Below are 27,273 nucleotides of genomic sequence, written 5' to 3'. Positions count from 1 at the left end.
TCAATGCACGGTGGACACGAAGCACCATGTAATGCGCCCTTCCCCAATTGGCTCGCTCTTTAGGAAAATTTTGAAAAATTGAGGTCAAACACTGCAGGTGACCATCACAAATGCCGAAAGGTATGAGACTCCTTTTAGTTGCCACTTACGACAGGCAAGAATACCTCGGGCCTATTCTAGCCCCCAGGCCCGCAGGGGGGAGTGGAAGCTGTTATCAAGGCTAAGGGTGGGGAGACACCGTACTGAATTCCAACATTACCGATTGATGGTGCCACGAACTTTTAAGTCATTTTCAGCCAAGTGTCTGGGTACTTTTGATCAGATAGTGTAGGTTAAGGAAAAGTAAACCTATGTTTATAGTATATGCAGACTTGCAGAAAGATTTTGATTGTTGACAGGAATCCTCTCTTTGAAATTCTGAAGATAGCAGGGGTACAACATAGGCAGCAAAAGGCTATTTACAACATATACAGAAACCAGACAGAAGTTATAAGAGTCAAGGCGAATGAAAGGGAAGAAGTGGTTGAGAAGGGAGTGAGACATTGCTGTAGTCTATCCCTTGCTGCGTCACAAGTAACTACATGCGAAGATTTGGGGAATTCTTGTAAATTTTGCACAGCTACAGCTGGAAGGTACTAATTGAGGGAGTCATTGGCACACCGGATGACAGGTGTGGGCAATGTTGATATTTTGCAAATGATTCTATGAGGCAGGTTTACAACACCATTCACAAACGAGAAGGCACAACCTGGAGAGCACAGTATACAAATGCGAAGTAATCAGGGCAGCACAGGGCACTGACACACTGTGAAGATCCCATACGTTGCAGTTACAACAGCAGCTAGTAACCTGCATGAAGGGGCTGAAGCAGGCTGAGGAAAGCTGACGCTGTAATTATCAAACAGCTCTCCACTTCTCTCCTCCAGAGCAACCATATCAAAGGTGGTGGAAAAGACACATAAGCAAGCCTGGAGGGTCAAAGCAGACAGTCATGTCACCATTTTGTCCGCATCTAAAACCGGAGAGGATAACTGTTGTTTGAGTTGCTGGTCAACCATGACCACCTTTTGGTGATGGATATCGGCCGACAGCCAGCCCACTGAAGCTACCTCCTAGCTCCACTGCACACAAGCGTCATTGCTATGGTGGGGCACATCGCACCTTGGAACTACATTGGCGTGAGGACTGAGAGGGCCGATAGCCCCCACCCTGTGGGTGGTACCATCTGGTGGACTGCGAGCTGCTGTAGAAAGGGGCGGGGCCGGGGTCCAAACTTGCGGCCTCCAGAGTGCAGAGCTGTCAGCGGCACTGAACAGGCTGCCAGAGCTGGTAAGGCTCACTACAAAGACAGTGGTTGTCTGCTTCCCTTCGTACACGGAGTCCACGAGTCACGCTTGAGGGATCAGTAAGCCGCATTCTGGGCCATGGGCACAGTTAATGCACACAGCGGCCATTTAGCCCTGGTGCGAGTCGATTGCTACATCCACAAGGATGGGCAACTGGCACTGACGCTGCAGATTCTGGCATTGGCACAATGTGTGGCGCCATCGCCAAGTTCAGCAGAAGGCCCGCTGTGTACCTTAGATGCAATACAACACCTGAGATCGGGGGGGGGGGGGGGGGGGGGGGGTGTTTGAATCACCCTGATGTTATTCAATCTGTAGATTGAACAAACAGTAAAGAAAACCAAAGAAACATTTTGAGTAGGAATTAAACTTCAGGGAGAGAAATAAAAGCTTTTGAGGTTTGCTGAAGCCATTGTAATTCTGTTATACACAGGAAAGGACTTGGAAGAGTTGAAAGGAATGAACAGTATCTTGAGAGGAGGATATGAGGTAAATGTCAACAAAAGCAAAACAAGGATAATGGAATGTATTAAATCAGGTGATACTGAGAGAATCAGATTAGGAAACAAGAAAATTAAAAGTCACTATTTGGACATCAAAACAGCTGATGATAGCTGACATAGAGAGATTATCAAATGTAGATTGGCAATGGTACAAAAACCATTTCTGAAAAAGAGAAATTTAACACTAAATATAGATTTAAGTGTCAGGATGCCTTTTCGGAGAACAGGTTTCGAAATGTTGTGCTACAAATGACACTGAGCACTATGGGACTTAACATCTACAGTCATCAGTCCCCTAGAACTTAGAACTACTTAAACCTAACTAACCTAAGGACATCACGCACAACCATACCCAAGGCAGGATTCGAACCTGCGACCATAGCAGTCGCGCGGTTCCAGACTGAAGCGCCTAGAATCTCTCGGCCACAATGGCCGGCTGTTGTGCTACAGAAGAATGTTGAATATTAGATGGATAGACTACGTAATTAATGAGAACATACTTAATAGAATTTAGAATTGGGGAAACAACAAATACGTGGCAAAATTTGGCCGAAAAGAGGGACTGATTGATAGGAAACATTCTGTGACATCAAGGAGTAAGCAGTTTAGTACCGGGGGGGGCGGGGGGCTAGGTTGCAGTAGTTATTCAGAAATGAAGACGCTAACACAGGACAGAGTATCATGGGCAACTGCATCAAATCGTGAAGACAACATGCATGGTTTTATTGTTAGTTGGCAAAGCCATCGAATGTGACAATAAAAATATCTGGATGTGGTGACAGACTGATCTGTAGCTTTGCCTGAGGTCTAGGTCAGCTTGGAAGGTGAAGCTTTGGTTGAGAGTAGGAAAAGCCAAGGAATCTGACACTACGAAAAAACTGGCTGCGGTTACAGAATGATCTGTAGGTCAGCCCGTTTGAAAAAAAATCAACATCACGTAATGGTCGCCATATAGTTTACGGCGTTTGCCGCATGTTTCCAATGTCACCAGTCAAAGCTGAAGACTCGTACCGAACATTTGTCTACATCCAACAGAAGAACCAAGAGCACTTGACAAGCTGCCCAACGCCACTCTGGACGAAACGTTGGGCAGGTTACAGCGAAATGGACCACTACTATACTACCCTATAACTGACCAGCAGATAGAAATTTATTTTGCCTGTCAACCAAGTACATGCAGTATTCTGAAATGCTACGTCACTTACTTTCCATCACAAAGTTTCCCAATTTTCCTCTAAACAGCTGAGTACAATGCAAAGTTTTAAAATTACCGTACTTGCATATTTATTGCTTACAACCCGTTGATACCGTTGCTACAAAATACTTGTTAATGTGTCAAGTATAAAGCAAACTGAAGGTTTTTTTTTTTACATACAAATATCACGATTAAATATGACTCATATTTTATCGAAAAACACTTGACATCAACTATTTACGAAGATAGGAGTTTAGAAACTAAAACTTAGTAACAGTGTCTTACCGGTTTCCTGTCTGTTACGGTCCCCTGTTCGAAACCACTTTGGGCCACCCCCACGTCTATTTCGGCGATACATATGTTTATCAATCAAAAAACATTACACAAAATTCACAACACACAAAATGTATCCTATTGTTTGGCACTTTCAAATACTATTGATACTGGTTGTCTGCATCTTCAAAGATGCTGACAACAAACAAGATCTACTATTCTGCTCAACGACAGCTAACATAGTAATAAAATAATTATAGCGATACTTTTAAAACTCTGAAATATAAAAAGAGCTAGAGCATACAAATTTACATAAATTCCATTACCTTTCAGTAATTCCATAAATTAATTTTTTTTTTGCTAAATAAAAAATAATTCTTTAACCTATTATAAAACATAGTACTCACTCTACACACTGATTACAAATTTCATTAATATTACTGTCACTGCAACGTAGAAATAATCTTGTAAAAGGCTTTTTTTTTTTTTTTTTTTTTTGTAGCGAAGGGGTTTCGCATATGAACTTTGATAATACGCGTCTTCATACAAAGTCTTTGATTTTCTCCAACGAATCCCATAAGGCCATAACCTTTCTGTTTCCGGTGTTGGAAGCGTGATCATACAAGCGAAATGGTAGGGATTGTATTGTGTAAAAATCCTTTTCATCCTTCTGCAATATCAAATTATGTTTTTTGTACAGAATTAGTTTTATTACCTCCAATAAGAGCGCACTTTAATTGTTGTTTATTTTGAAGACATCTCTTTAGCTCTGAAGTTGGAAAAGCGTATTTACCCACAAATAGTGCAGTGGAAATTATTTTCATGTCAAGATCAGCATTGTGATTTTTTTCTAAAGGAATTAAGTGTTTTGTCAAACCTAAGGGCGCGAAAGGCTCACAGTTTTAATATCCGTAATAATAAATTTCAGGCGAAGCGCACGAAGAAGGTTGGAATTACCGGAAAATACGGTACCAGATATGGTGCCTCCCTTAGGAAGATGGTTAAGAAGATGGAAATTACTCAGCATTCAAAATACACTTGCACCTTTTGTGGAAAGGTAAGATGAAACATGTTGAGTTTTTTACGACAAACCCATCCACTCACAGATTGATGTAATAGAATCCAGTAGCCTATGTAGGTTATATAACTACTCGTTTCGTTAAATTGGAAAGACAGGCAAGGTGCAGTGGCTTGCACTGTAGTTCAGTGCTTCATTTAACATCATAGTTCCATAATTCCATTAATCTTGTGTAAGTTCCTTGTTGTTGGTCTAGTTGTGGTTTTCAATCTGAAGATTGGTTTGATGCAACTCTCCATGCTCCTGGCCTGTGCAAGTCTCATCTCTTGAGTAACTGCTGCAACCTACATCCTTCTGAATCTGCTTGTGGTATTCATCTCTTTGTTTCCCTACGATTTTTTCACTCCCCCCCCCCTCCCACTTCCTTCCAGTTCTAAATTGGTTATCCTTTGATGGGTAATTTGCAAGAATGTTTGCCTATCAAAGCCTGGGGCTCCAAATGGTAGACATTGAACATGTGATTCTGAATTGATCATGTGACTGGTGGCAGGAGTTATGAGCAGTGTTTACTGTGGTACATTGACTAAAATACTTGTAACTAAAAAGGGAAATAACTTAAGTCACTTGTCACCACAGTCCCATGATCAATTTACAATTGTAAGTTTGAAATCTATTGTTTGGAGCCTGCATCTTCGACAGGCAGACATTCTTGCAAATTACCTTTGCTGTCTCAGAATGTTCTATGCAAGCCAATCCCTTCTTATAGTCTGGTTGTGCCACAAATTTCTTTTCTCCCAAATTCTACTCAATACCTCGTTAATGTAACTGTCCAATCTGCAGACTTCTTCTGTAGCACCACATTTCAGAGGCTTCTACTCTCCTCTTGTTTAAGCAGTTTATTGTCCATTTACACTTCCATGCAAATACTTTCAAACAAGATTTCCTGGCTCTAAAATTTATGTTTGATGTTAACAAATTTCTCTTTTTCGGGAATGCTTTCCTTGCCATTGCCTCTCTACTTCGACCATCATCAGTTATGTTGTTGCCCAAATAGCTAAACCCATCTACTTTTAAATGTTTTGTTTCTTAATTTAATTGCTTCAGTATTACCTGATTTAATACATTCCATTATCCTGGTTTTGCTTTCAAGTCACTGTCCATTCCATTCAACTGCTCTTCCAAGCCTTTGCTGCCTCTGCCTTAAGAGAATATTGTAGTCAACATTGTTAGAAACTTTCTGTCAATAAATGCTATAAACATAGGTTTGCCTTTCCTTAACTTATATTCTGTGATAAGTCATAGGATCAGTATTTCCTCGGGTGTTTCCTACACGTCTCCGGAATCCATACTGATCTTCCCCAAAGTCGGATTCTACAAGTTTTCCATGCTTTTGTAACGAATTTGTGTTAGTATTTTGCAACCCCTTTTTTAATCCAGTTCTCATCGCCCCGATTTCCTACCTTTGTGCAGTTTCTTCAGTTTTAATCTAGTCATAACTAATAAATTGTGGCCAGAGTTCACATATTCCTCTGGAAATGTCTTATAAGTTAAAATCTGCTTTCTAAATATGTCGTACCATCATATCTGAAACCACCTGGTGTCTCCAGGTCTCTTCTGTGTATACAACCTGTTTTGATTCTTAAACCATGTGTTAGTGATGATTAAATTATGCTCTGTGCAAAATTCTACCAGGCAACTCCCTCTTCCATTCCTTCCCGAATTAATATTCACCTAATTTTCCTTCGCATCCTTTCCTGTTATCGAATGCCTGTCCCCCGTCGCTTTAAAAAATTTTCATCTCCCATAACTATCTGAACAATTTCTTTTATTTCATCATACACTTCTTCAATCCCTTCGTCTGCGGAGTTGGTTGGCATATAACCATCTACTACATTGTTGGGTGTGGGCTTCATGTCTGTCTTGGCTGCAGTAAGGCATTCACTATGTTGTTCACAGTAGCTTATCCACATTCGTATTAAATTTTCTCCTGCATTACCTCTATTTGACTTTATATTTATAACCCTGCATTCGCCTGACTGGAAGTGCTGCTCCTCCTGCCATCAAACTTAACTAATTCTCATTAGCCTATATCTAACTTTAATCTAGCCATTTCCCTTTTTCAATTTAATTACCCGCCCGGTCAAAGGGTCTGGCGTTCTACACTGTTGTGTAGAATTCCAGTTTTGTCCTTCCTGATAAATCTTCCTCAGCAATCCAAATGAGGGACTGTTTTACATCTGGAATATTTCTGTGGCTTGGTTCTAAAAGGGCCAATGTCAAGTATCTTAGTTTTATGTTATAAGCTTCTGAGTATTTTCTGTAATTTACTGACAACTATTAACAGTAAATTTGGGGCTATGTTAGTATCATTATAGTAAATCAGCTTCACTAAAGCTTATTTTTAAATAATAAATTTCTAGAATTTTCAATTTCACAATTAAGGGACTTCAGAGGACATTGGCCCTTTTTAACATAAACTCTCTTAAATTGTTTGACTTCAGCTCTTTGGACATCAGGGTCAGGTACACTGAATAACCAGAAACAGGTAATTTTAAGATAAAATTTTCCTTGTACTCATTAATTAAATCACTATTCATTTCTTAAGAATTTAATAACTGATAGAAACTATTACATGTTCCAAATATCAAATTTATCACCGTAAATCATGAAAACACTGGTCTCATAATCGGGGGGAAACTGTTTATTCGCATTTCTTAATATCAGACACATAATTTGCATACACTACGGTTGTTAATGTAAAAGGGGAGAGAAAAAATATATCACTCGTTTCCGTCATCACCTTCGCCATCCTTCCCTTCGTAAGATATCTGTTGATCTCTTTCATCTGACTGTTTATTGACTCCCAGGTGATTGAGAAACTGCATGTAGAATGACTGCTTACATTGATGTATGGAAGTAGATCCCTGAAACCCTTTAATTTCTTTCGTGAAATGCGTATGATGGCATTAGAAATAGGTACAAGTTTTGGCATAGTCAAGTGTCGAGTTTTTTTCTGTTCAGATCTGTCATCTTGAATGGTTCTTCTGAGGAGTAACTGTGTTTGTAGGAGCAATAGGATTCCATTCTGTGTTAATTTTCTTTTGCAGATGATGACTTCTCATCAAGTCTTTAAAGTTGTAGAAGTCCTTATCTTCCTGCTCTGTGGCTTTCGGGGAACCATGTGTATTAATTTGGCCTAGTCTCTTGGCATTTCTACTACTTCAACAGTTGTTTCCTTTGTCTTCTGAATGGCTGTGTGAATTGAGTCAGCTTCCAAGTGAGTATTTCCAACTTCAAGAAACTTGTGGCTGATTTCCAATTGGCTTCAAATTCTTCCACTAATCTCAGAAACATGATGGCAACAAAAATATTTCTATTTTGTTTGGCACACGACTCAATGTACATGTGTACCTCAACAATTTCGTCGGCCAGCTTCATCAGATAATCATACAGGCAAGAAGCTATTTCTTGGCCACCTCTCCCACCACTGTTTCATTCCAGATGTAACTTACTGGAGAACATTCTTTGTCTCTTTACATAGATGGTAAAGTTGAAGGTCCAACGTTGTCTTTTGTAAAATGCCACACCACAGCATAGAAAAGGAGTGGGTAGACATTTCTGCAAATCAAAGGCCAAGGTTACTACTTTGTAATTCTGCTCAGCTTTCTTTTTATGTCGTTCTGATCATAAGCAGCCTGGGCTAAATCCAAATGTTGCTGTCGTTCCACTTCAACCTTGCAACGTTCAGCATTGTCAGTACAATTCTTGAGTGATGTGACATATTTGTCACAAATGTGTCTTCCGTTTGTGTAAGCTAAGATTGAAACAGGTCACAAAAACTTCGATAACACACTTCACTTCTTGGCAGAATTCTTAATAAGAGCTGGTACATCACCGAAATGCTCAATTCTGGGGATAAATATTTTTTAGACGAATGAGATCGAGAATAATGGCTTTCGTAGGAAGGAAATGTGTTAATGTGTTCCTTCATTAAATCAGTGTTGTCAGATGGAACTTTCGGATGATTAGAACGTTTACCACGTCCATTTTCAGAACACCCTCCTCCTTCAGAGCCCCGTCTTTTCTCCACAGTTATTCTTACCTTCTTTTGTGTTAAAGAAAATGTATGGAGGAACATATTCTGACATACTTCTATCTTAGTCTGCAAAGGAGGACTGTAAAGAAAGTATTTCCTGGAATATTTTCGCCTGCTTTGCAGTTCCTTCAGGGTTGTTCCTTAAACGCTTCACATGTTTCTTTTCCTCAGACACTTGATTAGCTATGAACTGATTTTAAGCTTCTTGGGACACTTTGTAATATTCTATGAACGTTCTCTCTCTCTCTCTCTCTCTCTCTCTCTCTCTCTCTCTGTCTGTCTGTCTGTCTGTCATTTAATTTTCCTCCGCAATTTTTCCTTCACTTGCAAGATGATTTCAGAACTTAGGCAGGTATAACTTTTCCTTTCAACATCACATATTCCTTTCCTGCAGTTTTCAATTCTTTCCTCCCATTTTTCTCCCATAATTTTTGGTTTCGCTTTCTTTTTCTCGGCGAATCCTGTGGATCACATTTCTTCCTCCACCTTCCACTGAACTTCGTTGCATCATTGCCACGCCACTGTTGAATTAGATCAATTTCTTCAATCCTCGAAGATCTCGTAACTGTCTTTCATACAGCTGTATTCCCTCCGCCATTGCTTTCATCAGAATATTCAAATACATAATGAGATTTTCACTCTGCAGCGGAGTGTGCGCTGATATGAAACTTCCTGGCAGATTAAAACTGTGTGCCCGACCGAGACTCGAACTCGGGACCTTTGCCTTTCGCGGGCAAGTGCTCTACCATCTGAGCTACCGAAGCACGACTCACGCCCGGTACTCACAGCTTTACTTCTGCCAGTATCTCGTCTCGTCTCCTACCTTCCAAACCTTTTATTCAAATACATCATCAGAACTTGAAATCACATCTGCCAATAATGACGAACATGCCTTTTCATCTGTAGTGGTACTGGGATCACCTTAAAGAAAATAAAAATGAATTAAATTTAATAGGCAGTTGATAATATTTTAGATTGACATTAAGTATAGATACCAGTCAATTTATGGTCTTATGTTGAAAAATTAGGGATTAATGCTCCTGAGACCAGTTTATTTTAGTAAACTTACTCTCAAGACAAAGTGATGACTTCAGCATTGATATTTCAGGTGCAGTTTGTTCCTCAAGCTCTTCCTTATCACCTCTGTGAAACATGATGTTTGTGCCCACCAAGATTGTCTAGACTCCTCACTAACAATGCGCCGAATGGTTAGGGGAGTTGTTCAAGGAACAACTCTTATTGTGTATTCCCACCAGATTTAAGTCCAATGTCACAGCACTGTTTCAATTGTTGAAATCATCTGTCAGCAAAAAAGGCCAACTTGACATTGGCCCTTCTTACAACAAATGTAAAATAAGAGGGAGGGCCAGTGTCGGGATTGGCCCTTTTATACTGACTGGAAACTTGGTACAACACTTTGAGGCTTGTCTTAAAACCCCCAGTATCTCTCATCCTATGTGACTTAGACATCGGCCATTTTAACATTATGAAGAGCACATGAAACTATATGGCACACACGAATAAAACCAGTTTTGACAAATATTTATATTGGTCCTTTTAGAACCAAAGCCACAGAATTTATCCAAGAGGACACCATAATTTAATTATACAGTAGAGCTGCATGCCCCCTGCCCCCCTCCCTGGGAAAAATTATGGCTGTAGTTTCCTCTTGCTTTCAGCCATTTTCATTACTGCACAGCAAGACTCATTTTAGTTATTGTTGCAAGGCCAGACCAGTCAATCAGACTATTGCTCCTGCAACAACTGAATAGGCTACTGACCCTCTTCAGGAACTGCACATTTGTCTGACCTGTCAACACACACCTTCTGTTGTACAGGGTTATTACAAATGATTGAAGCGATTTCACAGCTCTGCAATAACTTTATTATTTGAGATATTTTCACAATGCTTTGCACACACATACAAAAACTCAAAAAGTTTTTTTAGGCATTCACAAATGTTCAATATGTGCCCCTTTAGTGATTCGGCAGACATCAAGCCGATAATCAAGTTCCTCCCACACTCGCCGCAGCATGTCCCCATCAATGAGTTCGAAAGCATCATTGATGCGAGCTCGCAGTTCTGGCACGTATCTTGGTAGAGGAGGCTTAAACACTGAATCTTTCACATAACCCCACAGAAAGAAATCGCGTGGGGTTAAGTCCGGAGAGCGTGGAGGCCATGACATGAATTGCTGATCATGATCTCCACCACGACCGATCCATCGGTTTTCCGATCTCCTGTTTAAGAAATGCCGAACATCATGATGGAAGTGCGGTGGAGCACCATCCTGTTGAAAGGTGAAGTTGGCGCTGTCGGTCTCCAGTTGTGGCATGAGCCAATTTTCCAGCATGTCCAGATACACGTGTCCTGTAATGTTTTTTTCGCAGAAGAAAAAGGGGCCGTAAACTTTAAACCGTGAGATTGCACAAAACACGTTAACTTTTGGTGAATTGCGAATTTGCTGCACGAATGCGTGAGGATTCTCTACCGCCCAGATTCGCACATTGTGTCTGTTCACTTCACCATTAAGAAAAAATGTTGCTTCATCACTGAAAACAAGTTTCGCATTGAACCCAACCTCTTCCATGAGCTGTTGCAACTGCGCCGAAAATTCAAAGCGTTTGACTTTGTCATCGGGTGTCAGGGCTTGTAGCAATTGTAAACGGTAAGGCTTCTGCTTTAGCCTTTTCCGTAAGATTTTCCAAACAGTCGGCTGTGGTACGTTTAGCTCCCTGCTTGCTTTATCCGTCGACTTCCGCGGGCTATGCGTGAAACTTGCCCGCATGCGTTCAACCGTTTCTTCGCTGACTGCAGGCCGACCTGTTGATTTCCCCTTACAGAGGCATCCAGAAGCTTTAAACTGCGCATACCATCGCCGAATGGAGTTAGCAGTTGGTGGATCTTTGTGTGAGTGCATTTCAAGCACGACATACGCTTTCTCGGCTCCTGTCGCCATTTTGTCTCACTGCGCTCTAGAGTGCTCTGGCGGCAGAAACCTGAAGTGCGGCTTCAGCCGAACAAAACTTCATGAGTTTTTCTACGTATCTGTAGTGTGTCGTGACCATATGTCAATGAATGGAGCTACAGTGAATTTATGAAATCGCTTCAATCATTTGTAATAGCCCTGTAGTTGCACCTTCAGTATGGTTGTCTATCACTGAGGTACACAAGCCTCCTCACCAATGGCAAGGACCATTGTTCACGGGGTCTTGCAAATTGAAAGGGTGATTAGGGATCTCATTTCTGGTGGGATGTAGAGTCAACCTTCCATCTGTGGTAGTTTATAGTTGAACAAGCTTTGCGTAGTGAAAAACAGGTCAATCTATGTAATTGACTGCCTGGATCATTTGTCATGCCCAACAAATTGATTACACAAAACATTACTTTGCTGTCACCCTTATGCCAACAGAGATAGTGCAGATATAATACTGGATTCTGATTTAGGCATTCAGATTTAAGATTTCTGTGGTTCACAATTACTTTCATTAATTCAAAGGTCCTCCTCAGTCTCCAAACTGACATGACTTTAAACCCTGCCATTGCTAGCATGTTTTGGTGGAAATGACAGTATTGCCACATCTTGTATTAGCATGCAAGTTGCCTGAGGACGGAACTGAACTTTGTTCAAAATAGTGTGTGTGTTTGGTATCATAACAATTTTTTGTCATTTGGAGTCCCTAAGCAATTGATTGTCCATTGATTTATGGACACTTTCACCATCTTCTTAGTTTCTACTACTCTCTCTCACATTTTGCTATTTTTGTTCATTCATATTCTTTTTGCAAGTTGTTAGCACTATGTTAATCTGGTACTTGTTTGTTGAGGCTTGTTGTTTTCTCTCTCTAAAAGTTTCGAAGAAACAACATTCGTGATAAGGAAGGTTGGGGGTGAACTTGACTTTTATTTTTCTTTCCCTTGAAATTCTACTCACAATGGGTCAGTTGAAATCTTAATTCATGAGTCAGGAGAAAAACGAGAAATTAAAGGCACTTTCATTTTTGTAGTATCTCTCTGATTTTACAGAACTGGAAAATAACTAAGCACTACTTTTGGACCATTTATCCCCAGTGGGTAGGTTAACAGGACCATCAAATGAAACTACATGGTTTCAGAGACCTTTTCAGCTGTCTTAACATCCATGATGTTTATATGCAGACTGAAGCAACATATGTAAATTTATACCAAGGCTGGTTTTGAATCCCAGCCTTGGTACAAATTTTCGTTTGTTGGTTCAGTTTTCATATAAAAGCCCTACATCATAACTGGACCTTTCGATTAAATAAATGAATTACTGTACCATACATATAAAAATTATGACATTGATCTGGAATCAAATTACGAATACCTAGTGAGCAGTAGTGCCATGTATGGGTTTGGGTCACTGGACAGTTTTCATTTGAAGCAACAAAGGTACTTTCTTCTATAGCTTTAAATTTTGTGGTAGCACAGCTCATTTTTGCTTCAGTTGTCACACATTGCTTCTATTCTTGGTAGTGTCCCCTTCTACTTCATTGTACTTAGTCCCATTACTTCACTGTTTCGCCGTTATCACCACTTGTGTAATAGTCACCACCAAAGGAATCTATTTACTGGATATGGTCGCCATCTTCAGAACTGTTTCTGCTCTTTTGCCAATTTTGATGCTTCACTGTAGGCTTTACCTTATTTAGTTTACCCTTCTTTGACAGTTGCTTTGATCATGTTTTTTATTTTTTTTCTGCTGCCTCTGTCTGGTGTTCTGGTAAGGACAGTTGATTTTACTTTGTACCTCGTATTTTCCTTACACTAATGTTTGGATGTATCCAAAGTTTCACATGATTTGTAATTTCTGTTTGCTGATCTTATGGTTGATGCCTAGGAGTCTCCACATTGTCATCTGCAGGTTCGCTTGCATCTTCTCCCAGTGAGTCATCTGGTGTTTGTTGTTGAAGTGGTGGAAGTCTGTCTGTTAAATGTCAGAAATGTAGGCCAGTACATGTATTAATTGGAAAGTTCAATACCACTGCCACTAAAGCATTTTTTGAAGATGTTTGAGACAGTGAATGCCAAAGAATGTGCTACACTTACAAGGCCAGCAATGTCTTACAGTATAACCCCGCTTTTACGTTCCTGGAATTAATGTTTTCCTGCAGTTTACGAGATTTCTTATCATTCCCATCAAATTTCATATGACCACAATGTTAGTTTGCACATGATTTTGCATCAACATATTTATAATTTTCCCTCAATTTATGCATCACAAAAAAATATTTGTCAAGAAAAAATAATGCTGGCATGATGTTGACTGTCCAGTAGTGTTTACAAATATTATGTGGTTAAGTTTCATGACACCAGGGCACTCTACTCAGTGGATTTGAGCCAGTAAACATGTAAAAGTTGGAACAATTCGAGCCGTATCTCCCGCTGCTGCCAAGCACTACTTGGCGTGATGGCTGACAGTAACTAGGTCTATTCCAATAAAGATATCATGACCATTCACAACCATTTCCAAACTCTCTACCATGCAAATGCAGTTTCATGATGTTGAGATCATCGTGACACCTTTGTCGAACCATATTTAGCGTGTTTCAGCATTTGGCCTCTTGTAGAGCTAGTTGACACAGTCATTAACTTTGCATTGCTTAAATGTTTTTAGTTTAAACGCAACGCCGGTTACAAATTTTTTTCATACAGAGTAAAACGTATTTCGAGAATTTATTCTCGCTGTCAGGTGTAGTATTTTTGTATTTTTTGTGATGTTACATAAGCAATGTGAGTGATAGTTTGCATGTGTGTGGTTTTCTACATAACGGAGGAGGTACAGTACCTGAGAACCACAAAAGGACGACTACAGTGCATGAGAGGCAGAGCAACACATTTTCAAACACTATGCAAAATACTTATGTATATAGTTGCACTTGACAATGAGAAGAAAATTTTGGAAACTTGTTACCAAGCATGAAAAAATATGTAACTAGTGCAGTATTTCATTATCTATATAATGAATGACAGCGGTAGGCTTTCCGAAAACATCCATTATGATGTTTGGAATTAAAAATTCTCGAAGTGCATAGTTAAGCATGAAAAAATGTGACTAGTATTTCATTAGTTGAATAATGAATGACAACTGCAGGCTTTCCAGAATTATTAGTTATGACCTTTGAAATTAAGTCAAACATTTCTACTTCCCAGACATGTCGGTTCCAGTTACATCAGCAGTTTTTATTAGATAATAAACATTTATTAGATAATAAAAAAGTCCCTGACAAGTCTTTTGATGCCTGTTATGTTCATATATCATACATAAATTGCGAAAATACAAGGGGATATCCTATAAGTAACTTTTGTACCCTTTTTTGAAGTCTCTTGAAAAGCGTGAAAGCGGATATCACTGTATGTAGTAATCTTTACAGCACTAGCAGCTGTTTGTGTGAAATTATTCATTAAATTGTGGGGGGTTAAACAGCCCATGTAATTTCAAATTTTACTGGTCCAGTTAACCCCACCTTCACTTCATTGGCAATCTTAAAAATGGCAGGGAAATGACTCAATGCACAGTTCATATTTCTTGGAGTATCATAAAGCCATACACACTTCAGCCCAAAAAAAGTGTACTATTAGTAATTAAAAAACATTAATAGAATTTGTTAGATGTGAGAAAAATGGATTTCACTTTTTTATTCTGAGATTGAAATTACTTTATTGACACATTGCTGTGGGAGGGGCAGCGGGCTGAAGAAAGAACGAAGATTGGCTGGTCGCTGACGCCTACACACAGTTCATTGAAACATCAATCACAAAATAATTTTAGTTGGGGGTATATGTCTCTCTACGAATTTAACTGACATACAGCAGCCATTTAAAGTCATACAGTACTGCCAACCCAAGTAAATGAATTATATGAAAAAAATAATTTTCACTCTGTTTATTAATGTGATGATGCTTCAGTTAACCCCAATCTCCCTTACATTGGCCATGTCTGATGATATCCCCCTCCCTCCCACTTCAGTATGGCTTTCCATGGAAGTTCATCTCAGATATTTTGTTAATGTTTCTTTAGGTAGTGATAGTATGAATTAATGTCAAACTCTATAAAACTCAAACTATGGTGCACATTATTTGTTAAGGCTTTCGTCGCCACTTGTACATGTACTGCCTAGTGGCTTAGGCGGTTTCTTACACCTTGATGGTGGTGTGTGATCTCAGTTCGTACATCACACTCTGCCGTATTACTGTCGGTAATGAATTTGTGTTGTGTGCTGACAGTGATATTACTCACCACTTGCCTGTTACATATAGTAGAACCCTCTGTTTACACTTCTCAGTGGACTGACCTAAAAAGTGTAAAATACAAGAAAGAACAAGATACACAAGTGAAAATGAATTTCTCTCTCTCTCTCTCTCTCTCTCTCTCTCTCTCTCTCTCTCTCTCTCTTTCATGATATTGATCAAGATATGAAATTGAAACAATTAAAATTAGCTTATTTAAAAATCTTATACAATAGTTTTTGTTTCTTTCTAACGGCAGTTAGCTCTACTCATCTCTCCAAAGCATCAGTCACAAAGGCAGTGGCTGTGTGCTGATGCACACACAAATGCGTGCGAGTTTTTTCCCCTCTGTGTTTGTCATGTCCGGTTAGTGTAAACTGATCATTATAAAATTGTGGTAAATCAACACAATATTGGTTAAAACACTAAAGTTGGCATTCTTCATAAACAGAGAATAATAGAAACAAAATGTACAGCTTGGCTCCGATGAGATATCTTTCACTTCAGGAATGTCATGGGTGAGAAAGAGGGTGGAAATTGTCATGTTGTGGGGCATCTTGAGGAGAAATGCTTACATCTGACATCAGGTTGTACCAACCCAAGACTGTGTGTCTAGTATGTATTAGCATATTTCACACAGTAGTGATGTGGGCCATACAAATACTCAGTGGGCAATTGGCCAGGAATTTGTCCAAAGCAATTTTAAATGCCCAATATCTGGGCATTTAAAAAAAAAAGAAAAAAAAACAGTACTGCTGCTAGAATGTATAATTCACAAATTAAAATTTTTTTACACATCCTTGCATTTCAACTTGCTGTACCAAGGAAGGACACATGTTGTTGACAGCTTATTATTTACAATGTCCTCCTTTTTACCAGTTCTGCTCTTCACACACACACACACACACACTCACACTCTCTCTCTCTCTCTCTCTCTCTCTCTCTCTAACACACACACTAGAACATCTATGTATCAGTAAACCAGCATAAAAAGAAACATTGTCCATAGGTCCACACTTCATAATCAGTGTGAAATCCCTGAATATTATTCATGATAATTATTGACAGCAAAATTACTACTCAATGTATTTAACAGCTGGCATGTGTCTCTCGGTGATTAATAAATTCTTAACTGTTAAACTATTTTCGGTGAAAATGCTTCATTGATCAGTGATGTTTGAAACAGAGTACTGTTTTCTATTCTGCTGCTTCCTTTGTCTATTTCCGTATGACTGCTGCTGTGAAGATAAAATGAGAACACAAACACAAAAAAGATTTGACAGCAAAGAATAGGTACCAAAGATGCTGGAATTGTTTGATTCCAATACTAGCAAATTCCTAGAGAATCAGCAGTTCTTGGAATCTCAGAATCTAAACATGAAACATCCCTAATTAAAATCATTATTGATAAACACTTTTCATTCTTATTTTTGCAGTAGTGTATTACAAGTACACTACTGGCCATTAAAATTGCTACACCAAGAAGAAATGCAGATGATAAACGGGTATTCATTGGACAAATATATTATACTAGAATTGACATGTGATTACATTTTCACGCAATTTGGGTGCATAGATCCTGAGAAATCAGTACCCAGAACAACCACCTCTGGCCGCAGTTACGGCCTTGATACGCTTGGGCATTGAGTCAGACAGAGCTTGGATGGCGTGTACAGGTACAGCTACCCATGTAACTTCAACACGATACCACAGTTCATCAAGAGTAGTGACTGGAATATTGGGACGAGCCAGTTGCTCTGCCACCATTGACCAGACGTTTTCAATTTGTGAGAGATCTGGAGAATGTTCTGGCCAGGACAGCAGTCGAACATTTTCTGTATCCAGAAAGGCCCGTACAGGACCTGCAACATGCGGTAGTGCATTATCCTGCTGAAATGTAGGGTTTCGCAGGGATCGAATGAAGGGTAGAGCCACGGGTCGTAACACATCTGAAATGTAACGTCCACTGTTCAAAGTGCCGTCAGTGCGAACAAGAGGTGACAGAGACATGTAACTAATGGCACCCATACCATCACGCCGGCTGATACGCCAGTATGGCGATGATGAATACACGCTTCCAATGTGCATTCGCCGCGATATGGCCAAACATGGATGTGACCATCATGATGCTGTAAACAGAACCTGGATTCATCAGGAAAAAAGACGTTTCGCTATTTGTGCACCCAGGTTCCTCATTGAGTACACCATCGCAGGCACTCCTGTCTGTGATGCAGCGTCAAGGGTAACCGCAGCCACGGTCTCCGAGCTGATAGTCCATGCTGCTGAAAACGTCGTCGAACTGTTCGTGCAGATGGTTGTCTTGCAAACGTCCCCATCTGTTGACTCAGGGATCGAGACGTGGCTGCACGATCCGTTACAGCCATGCGGATAAGATGCCTGTCATCTCGACTGCTAGTGATACAAGGAATCCAGCACAGCATTCCTTATTACCCTCCCAATCCCACCGATTCCATATCCCCCCAGGGGGTCCACAACTCTTTCGTGGATACGTGCGTGGCGAGCACGGGGCCCCGAGCCATTGCAGCCTTCTTTCTCTCCCGGGCTGCATTTCCTTTCCTTTCCCTTCCCCTCCTTTCCCCTCCATACCCCTTTCCCCTCGCCCTCTCCTCTCTCTCTATTGGTGTCCTTGCTTATGTTGGCCCCCGCTATCCTCCTGGTTCTGTTGGTTCTACACTCCGGCTTTTTTTGCGTAATCATCTCCTCCTTTTGGCGTTCCTTGGTCCCCCTCTGGGGTTTGACCTCCATTCCAAAATTTCTCTTCCGTAGTGTGAGCCATTTGGGGAAGAGCACCTTACCTAGTGTCTCCGACGTGTGCCCTCATAGTACATTCCACCTTTTCTTTTACGTCGTTGTCTGATGCTAGGGTGCATAGCCAGCACGGTAGCCAGCCCGTGTGGTGGGGTCGCTATGTACCCTTTTGGTTGAGCCCCCTGAACACACAGGGATCACACTTCTGATACCTGAGCTGTGACCTCCTCATGCATGCCTTGGAGTGGTTGCTCGTCATCCTGGAGCATCGGAACTCCCGGCAATGGCCGCCGTGCCAGACGGCCCTTGCTGTGGCTGGGTGGCGCCCGTGAGGAGAGCCCCTGATCGGAGTGGGTGGTATCAGGGCGGACGCTATGCAGATGAAACGCATACGGGTCCAAAACTCTGGCCGCTCTTCTGCGGCCGTCTCTCTGCGTGGTACTGATTCCTCAAGTGCTGCTTCTCTTGCCCCTTCGGCCTTCCCTTCCGTGGCTACCCCCTGGGAGGAGGGTCAGGCGCGTCGTCTAGGGGCAAAACCTTTCCCCCGTTATCTAGTTTGCACCAGGACTGATGGAGATACTTTCACCAGTGTCAAACCTTTATTCTTTGTGGAACACATTGAAGACAAGTTCGGCGAAGTGGACTCCCTGAGCAAGATGCGGTCGGGTTCGTTACTGATAAAAACTGCTTCGGCTGCCCAATCTGCGGCCCTTCGTGCCTGTACCCATCTTGGCACAATTCCCGTGTCCATTACCCCTCACCAGTCTCTAAATATGGTACAAGGTGTAATTTTTCACAGAGACCTCATCCTTCAAACTGATGAGGAACTTCGGGACAATCTCGGACGGCGGGGTGTTCACTTTGTTCGGCGTGTTCAGAAGGGTCCTAAAGATAATCGTATTGATACTGGTGCCTTTATCCTGGCCTTTGAAGGGGATACCCTTCCTGAGAAAGTTAAGATTATGGTCTATCGCTGTGATGTGAAGCCGTACATCCCACCTCCTATGCGGTGTTTTAAGTGCTTGCGTTTTGGCCACATGTCTTCTCGCTGTACCCAGGACCCTCTCTGTGGTGACTGTGGACGTCCACTCCATGAGGGGAGTCCCTGTGTTCCCCCTCCTGTATGTGTAAATTGTCGTGGTAGTCATTCTCCTCGTTCAGCAGATTGCCCCGTCTATAAGAAAGAAAAAAAGATACAGGAGTATAAGTCTCTTGATCGTTTAAGCTACACAGAGGCCCGTAAGAAATACGCACGATTGCACCCTGTGTCCATGACATCTAGTTACGCCTTGGTTACATCTTCATCCCTTCCTCCCCCTTCCTTACCCCCATCCCGGACCCCTCTCCTTCCCCCCTCCCCTGCGGCTCCCACACCTTCTCCTCTGGGCGCTGCTCCCCCTCCCCAGCCGGAGAAGTGTCCCACTCCTTCGGCGTCTGCCGGTCAAGGGCGCCTCTCCCGGGATGCCCCTTCCCGGCACCTTCCAGGTCAAAGGTCTGCTGCAGCGCGGCGACCGCGAGAGCCGCGGTCTATCGGCCCCCCGGTCGCCCGGTCTCTTTCTGTTCCTGATCTTGCTGCAGCTGGCTCCATTATGCCACACAGCCCTCCTCGATCTCAGCCTGAAAAGAAGAAGAAACATAAGTCCCGGGACAAAGAGCCTCTGGTGTCACCAGAGGTCCCTTCCCCGGCTTCACAACCGGATTCTGACCTGTCGTTTATGGATGTCGCCCCCTCCTTGTCGGTGACGGGTGGGGACCCGGCGGTATGACTGGATTTAGCGTGTTCAGCCCTCATTTAAACCATCGTTCTGTGGTTCTCCAGTGGAATTGTAATGGCTACTATCGTCACCTTCCGGAATTGAAATCCCTTCTTTCGTCCTACTCAGCAGCTTGTGTGGTTCTCCAGGAATCTCATTTTACTGATGCTCACTCACCGACCCTCCGTGGGTTCCGTGTTTTCTGTCGAAATCGGGTCGGACCCTTGCGGGCTTCTGGTGGCGTTTGTACGTTGGTCCGTACAGACATTGCTAGCACGTGGATTCCTCTCCACACTACATTGGAAGCGGTTGCTGTTAGGGTCCACTTAGACTCTGCAGTCACAGTATGCAATCTTTATCTCCCTCCTGACAGGACTCTTACACCAGCTGCCTTAACCACCCTTCTTCAACAACTTCCTCCTCCCTTCCTCCTCCTTGGGGATTTTAATGCTCATCATCCTTTGTGGGGCAGTGCCTTTCCATCTAGACGAGGTCTTCTTATAGACCAATTTATTGCAGACCACGACCTATGCCTTCTTAATGATGGCTCCCCTACTCATTTCAGTGCTGGTCATGGTACCTTTTCTGCCATTGATCTTTCTCTTTCTTCTCCCTCTCTCCTCCCTTCATTACACTGGTCGCCACACGACGACCTTTGTGATAGTGACCATTTCCCGTTGATTATCACGCTCCCTTCCCGCTCCCCGATGGACAGGTTACCTCGTTGGTCTTTCCACCGCGCCGATTGGCCTCTATATACTGCACAGGTCGAGTTTTCTCCCTCTTTGTTGGGTTGTATTGATGACGTCCTACGTGACGTGTCTGCCGCGATTGTTCGCGCTGCTAACCTTGCTGTCCCGCGCTCATCTGGACAATTTCGTCGTCGGCAAGTCCCGTGGTGGAGTACGGCCATTGCCATTGCCATCCGTGATCGCCGTCGAGCTTTGCAACACTTTAAGAGGCACCCATCTGTAGCCAGCCTTTCTACCTTTAAGCGCCTTCGCGCTAAAGCCCGTTATTTAATTAAACAGAGCAAACGGATATGTTGGGAACGATTCGTTTCTTCCCTTGGTTCCACTGTCCCTCTGTCACGGGTATGGGCTACACTTCGCTCTCTCCAAGGTTGCCATCGGCAGTCCACCCTCCCAGGCCTTCACCTCCCAGATGGCATTTGTACGGACCCATTAGTTCTCGCAGAACATCTTGCGACCCATTTTGCAGTGGCATCAGCGTCGGCCTCCTATCCAGCTGCTTTCCTTCATCAAAAACAGCAGGCTGAAGCTGTCACCTTATGTTTCACCACTTGTGGGTCAGAATCTTACAACGAACCTTTCACTGAATGGGAATTTCTTTCTGCTCTATCTTCTTCTCATGATACGGCCCCTGGCCCAGATTCCATTCATAACCAGCTGCTTCAACATCTCAGTGCTCCACAACGGCACCATCTTCTTCGGGTGTTTAACCGTATCTGGCTCCAGGGTGACTTCCCTTCTCAGTGGAGGGATAGCATTGTGGTTCCTGTCCTTAAGCCTGGTCAGAACCCCCTATCTGTTGACAGCTATCGGCCAATTAGTTTGACCAATGTTGGTTGTAAGTTACTTGAACGGCTGGTAGCCCGTCGGCTCACTTGGGTCCTCGAATCTCGGGATCTATTGTCCCCTTACCAGTGTGGCTTTCGAGAGGGACGATCTCCAATCGATCATTTGCTTCGCTTGGAATCCGCAGTTCGGCAGGCTTTTTCCCAGCGCCGCCATTTGGTTGCAGTGTTTTTTGACCTTCGCAAGGCCTATGACACGGCCTGGCGCCATCACATCTTACTAACCCTTCATCAGTGGGGTCTTCGGGGCCCACTCCCGATTTTTATCCGCCAGTTCCTGATCCATCGGTCATTCAGAGTTCGAGTTGGTACTGCTTTTAGTTCTCCACGGACCCAGGAGACGGGCATCCCACAGGGTTCTGTCTTGAGTGTCCTTCTTTTCCTCATTGCTATCGATGGACTTGTGGCCTCTGTCGGTCCCTTGGTCGCCCCTGCCCTGTATGTGGATGATTTCTGCATTTGGGTTAGTTCCTCCTCGATGCCATCTGCAGAACGGCAGCTCCAGGTGGCTATACGGCGTGCCTCTGCATGGACCCTCTCACACGGGTTTCAATTCTCTCCTTTAAAATCGCGGGTGGTCCACTTCTGTCGCCGTACTACGGTCCACCCTGATCCAGAGCTCTATCTCGCTGCACAAAGATTGCCTGTGGTTCCACAGTTTCGTTTCCTAGGTCTTCTTTTCGACAACAAGCTCACTTGGCTGCCCCATATCAGACTCCTGAAGGTAGGATGTTTCCGAAAACTCAATGTCCTTCGCTTCCTTGCCCACTCCTCTTGGGGTGCGGACCGTTCCCTCCTCCTCCGTCTTTATCGTGCTCTAGTTCTGTCACGTTTGGACTATGGTTGTCAAGTTTATGGTTCAGCTGCTCCTTCCACGCTGCACGTGCTGGATCCAGTCCACCATCGTGGTATCCGTTTGGCCACCGGTGCATTCCCTACTAGCCCTGTTGATAGTCTCTTGGTTGAAGCTGGGATCCCCCCCCTTTCTGTTCGGCGGTCCCAGCTTCTGGTGTCTTATGCCCTTACTATCCGTTCTTCTCCCGCTCATCCTTCCTATTCTATCCTATTCCCAGACCATGGACGTCGCCCGCCTGACTCCCGCCCTCGGGCGGGTTTACCGGTTGGGCTGCGCCTTGCGTCTCTTACCCGTGATTTTCGGCTTCCTTCTTTGTCCTGTCTTCCTCGCTCCCTCCCCTCCACCCCTCCTTGGTTAGTTCCTCGGCCTCGAATTCGGATGGATCTCCGCCGCGGTCCGAAAGATTCCATCCCCCCGGTGGTGTTCCGTTCCTTTTTCCGCCAAATTTTATGGGAGTTTCGGGATGCTGTTGTTTTTTACACTGATGGCTCTAAATCTGCTGATCATGTTGGGTATGCCTTCACGTCCTTTGTTGGAACGGAAAATCATCTACTGCCACCCGCATGTGGGGTGTTTACTGCGGAATTGATGGCAATTTCCCGGGCCCTTACCTTTATTAAACAATCCCAACACAACCGCGTTTTGTTATGTACGGACTCGTTGAGTGGCCTTCTTGCTATTGACCGGTGTTTTTCGCGCCATCCCTTGGTCTCTGCCATCCATGACCATCTCGCTGATCTTCACCATGCTGCTTGTTCCATTGATTTCCTATGGGTCCCGGGCCATGTGGGTATCCCGGGTAATGAGCTCGCTGATCGTTTGGCTGGGGGAGCAGTTACTTACCCCCCGTTTTCTGTAACCCCTCCTGCAGCGGATTTACGGCTTCACATCAAATCCCACTTTGTACAGTCATGGGCCAATTCTTGGGAGGCTACTCCACTGTCTAATAAACTTCGTGCCATTAAGGTGAATCCAGGCCCATGGCGTTCTTCCTTTAGCCTCTCCCGCAAGGACTCGACCACACTGTGTCGTCTCCGCATTGGCCATACCAGGCTGACCCATGGTTTCCTTTTGCGTGATGAGCCACCCCCACTATGTGGTTGTGGAGCCTTCCAGTCAGTGGCCCACATTTTGGTTGAATGCCCCCTTCTTTTGGCTCTGCGTGCTAAGTACAGACTCCCCCACACTTTACCTTTGATGTTGGCTGACGATTCCCGGATGGTCTCTCTGGTTCTAGGTTTCCTCCGGGAGAGTGGTTTTTATTCTCAGTTTTAAAGTTTTTAATCTCCCTCTGGTGTTGGGGCGGGGCGGTGAGTGTTTGGGTGTCTCCCACTGTAGGCAGTGTTCAGAGATTCCCGATTCACCTCCCTGACCGGAATCCTCTTTTCTTTCCCTTTTACTCTGTTTTTACCCCTTCTTTTTAAGGCTTGGTTAGTTTTTCTATTCCCATCCGTACTTTCTGCATTATAGCAGTTGTACCTTTTAAGACACAGGTGGTCTTGCCTATGCTGCTTCAGCATAGTGTTGGGTCCGTTCTCTTGCCAACTTCCTTCATTTGTTTTTACTAATGACACCGTGACTGCCCTTTTACGTTTCCCCTTTTTCTGACTATACTGAGATGTCCCGTTAGCAGAATGGAGTCTATTTGAAATAAGGGACTGATGACCTTGCTGTTTGGTCCCTTTAACTTCAAACAACCAACCAACCAACCGATTCCATATTATGCTAACAGTCATTGGATCTCGACCAACGCGAGCAGCAATGTCGTGACACGAAAAACCGCAATCACGATAGGCTACAATCCGACCTTTACCAAAGTCTGAAACTTGATGGTTCACATTTCTCCTCCTTCCACGAGGTATGACACTGTTTCATCAGGCAACGCCGGTCAACTGCTGTTCGTGTATGAGAAATCGGTTGGAAACTTTCCTCATGTCAGCACGTTGTAGGTGCCGCGACCGGCGCCAACCTTGTGTGAATGTTCTGAAAAGGTAATCATTTGCATATCACATCATCTTCTTCCTGTCTGTTAAATTTCGCTTCTGTAGCACGTCATCTTCGTGGTGTAGCAATTTTAATGGCCAGTAGTGTAAAATACTATTGTAAGTAAAAATACTACACACAGGCGAGCTATTTAATATAACCTATATTTTATTTCGGAAATTACTTTTAAACTTGAACGTTTCCTTTTTTTGTTATGTATTACCCGAAGAATTGAAATCATTAACTCTCAAACAGCTTTTTCAACTTGGTTACCCAGCCACTACAGAAACACGGTTGCAAAATACAATTTTCCAATACAAAATATCAGCTTACATTTTTTTTTAAGTGTTGCTTATCAATTAATCTTAAAAATGCATAAATGCCTGAGCACTTATTCTGGTGATTTGTCCCAACTTATAAATACCTAGGTATCTTACAGCACCATGCAGAAGTGATGACAATTCGTGAAAGCCCATTTCAGAGACAGCCATATTCAAAATCTGTGTTTATTTGTTTAAATGGCTGTGAAATTAGTCTATTAAGAGTGTTCTTCACATTACACACAGATGGTAAAAGATATCACATTAGTTCTTTCACAGCCCAATAGGGGAACCTTTGTTCTTTGTTTCTCAAAATTGGGTTTTGGTGATTTGCTGTCATTTACCAACAGTTTAAATGCACAGCACATGTTACAGATTTATTGAAGATGTTTAATGCCAACTGCCAAATGATAGGTTATTGACAAAATTGAAGACTGGATACTGCGTGCAGACAGTGATCTGAAGCACTGGAAAAAGGAGAAAGCTTTACAGGTACCGGATTGGTCCTAACAGTTGCATGGTGCTGATTGTATCGAAAATATATGGTCTTAAATCAGACACTAGTTGCAAGGAAAAAAAAGCTTCACTTTCAAACAGCTGTCACATCAGAGGTCTCGACACTTCAGAGGTCTCGACACTTCAGAGGTCTCTTCCATATGAATACGTGGAAAACTTGGTTTAGAGCATGCCTTGGAGATGCCAATCAGTTGTCGGATGCTGCTGGTGACTGGATGTATTATTATTATTCTTTTGTTCGTATATGATGCATGTATATGTTTTAGTGTCTTGTCAGATACATTTTTCCACTGATCAGCCCGCCCACGTTCTTAATAGGCTATAAATCAAAGTTGTTGTAACACAATGCAATGAGCAGAAGGCAGGGTCAAACTAGTGTCACTGTTGTCTTATAGTGATTGTCATTAATTCAGTGACTTGGTGTAATTTTTCACCCTTCCAAAAACTGTGAACCTATAATACAGGCAGCTGTGACATGCCAACAGTGAATATCTGGCCGGTCACGCTAATGCTGTGTTAAATGATCAACAACATTATTTATAGTCTGCATTCCAAGGCTGATTTTGAGCAGGAATACGATGCACATTTTGTAGAAGTCTATATGAAAATAAATATTCAATATCGTGTCAGCGTCTTAGGAAACTTAAAATGTGGGAAATATTGTAACTCGCAATTGTTAATGACAGGAAAGCATTGTATTGAGAGAATAGGACTTCTCTTCAGATCAAGGAAAATGAACATTTTTAAGGGGTTTTACTGTAATTCTCAAGACTTGTACATTTTCATCATGCTGAATGTATGAGTTGAGTCTGGAACATTGAGCTATAAATAGATTATCTTGTGAAACTGCACTTTCATATCTGATATCATACCCGCACCTCGTGGTAGCGTTCTCGCTTCCCGAGCACGGGGTCCCAGGTTCGATTCCCGGCGGGGTCAGGGATTTTCACCTGCCTCGAGATGATGAGGTGTTGTGTTGTCTTCATCATCATCATTCATCCCCATTACGTTCGGAGGAAGGCAATAGCAAACCATCTCCACTAGGACCTTGCCTAGTACGGCAGTGCAGGTCTCCTGCATCGTTCCCCTAAGCTCTGTCAGGGAGTATGGGACTTTATCATCACATCTGATTGGATGGTTGGATGGTTAGTTTAGATTTTGAGTTTCACTACAGTGTTCATTGTGTGATGTCGGAATTTATTAAGATCTTAAAATTTTATTTCAGGATGCAATGAAGAGGAGTTGTGTTGGTATCTGGTCGTGCAAGCGTTGCAAGAGGACAGTGGCTGGTGGAGCGTGGGTGTACAGTACAACAGCTGCAGCTACAGTGAGGTCTGCAGTCCGACGTCTCCGTGAAACTAAGGAGCAGTGAATGTATTCATAAAGGACTCAATAAAAACTTGTTATTTATTACTGTGTTCAAATAAATCTGCTCGCCCTCCAAATGCTGAAAGTTCCTACTTACCTAGGCGCTTCAGTAAGCTGTAGGAAAGACGTTTTTACTTCTCAAAAGTGTAAGTTTGCAGTCCAGTATCTGGAACTGACTAGCTATGTTCTGAACTCTATGTACACAGATAATGGCAATTGTGATATTCAGTATCTGGAAAGAGTATGGTGATTTGATATATTTAATATGCTGAAATGTATAGCTGACAAAGGCTGGCCTAAATTCATGACAACATTTTTCTAGTGGCTTGAACCTCCCCTCACAAGGCACACCGCGCTAGCTTCTGCATTCCTGTCATGCGCAATGTTCCCAGCACCGGACAGTACACTAACCATTGTGGTGTGCACT

At 42.8% G+C, this 27,273-nt stretch overlaps 2 protein-coding genes across 6 annotated transcripts in view; one reads left to right on the top strand and one right to left on the bottom strand.

Moving 5' to 3' along the window:
• Nucleotides 1-3,496, bottom strand: part of LOC126458379 (ATP-dependent DNA/RNA helicase DHX36) — a 243,218-nt gene extending 239,722 nt beyond the window's left edge. For 4 of the 5 annotated variants that reach the window (XM_050095356.1, XM_050095357.1, XM_050095358.1 and 1 more), the window contains exon 1: nucleotides 3,330-3,496. In XM_050095356.1, coding sequence (XP_049951313.1) covers nucleotides 3,330-3,402 — 73 coding nt within the window. In that variant the 5' untranslated portion in view covers nucleotides 3,403-3,496. The remainder of the gene's footprint in view (nucleotides 1-3,329) is intronic. The other variant, XM_050095360.1, reaches the window with a different exon arrangement.
• Nucleotides 3,497-3,824: 328 nt separating this feature from the next.
• LOC126458378 (60S ribosomal protein L37a) lies at nucleotides 3,825-26,888 on the top strand. Its single transcript, XM_050095355.1, has 3 exons — nucleotides 3,825-3,950; nucleotides 4,246-4,374; nucleotides 26,704-26,888. Exons 1-3 carry the CDS (start codon nucleotides 3,948-3,950, stop codon nucleotides 26,848-26,850), a joined length of 279 nt encoding a protein of 92 aa, XP_049951312.1. The 5' UTR covers nucleotides 3,825-3,947; the 3' UTR covers nucleotides 26,851-26,888.
• The last annotated feature ends 385 nt before the right edge of the window (nucleotides 26,889-27,273 follow it).

The sequence above is a fragment of the Schistocerca serialis genome, chromosome 2, assembly GCF_023864345.2.
Source record: "Schistocerca serialis cubense isolate TAMUIC-IGC-003099 chromosome 2, iqSchSeri2.2, whole genome shotgun sequence".
Taxonomy (NCBI): Eukaryota; Metazoa; Arthropoda; class Insecta; order Orthoptera; family Acrididae; genus Schistocerca; species Schistocerca serialis.
The sequence above is the reverse complement of the archived record's forward strand: the minus strand, read 5'-3'. Positions and strand labels throughout refer to the sequence as shown.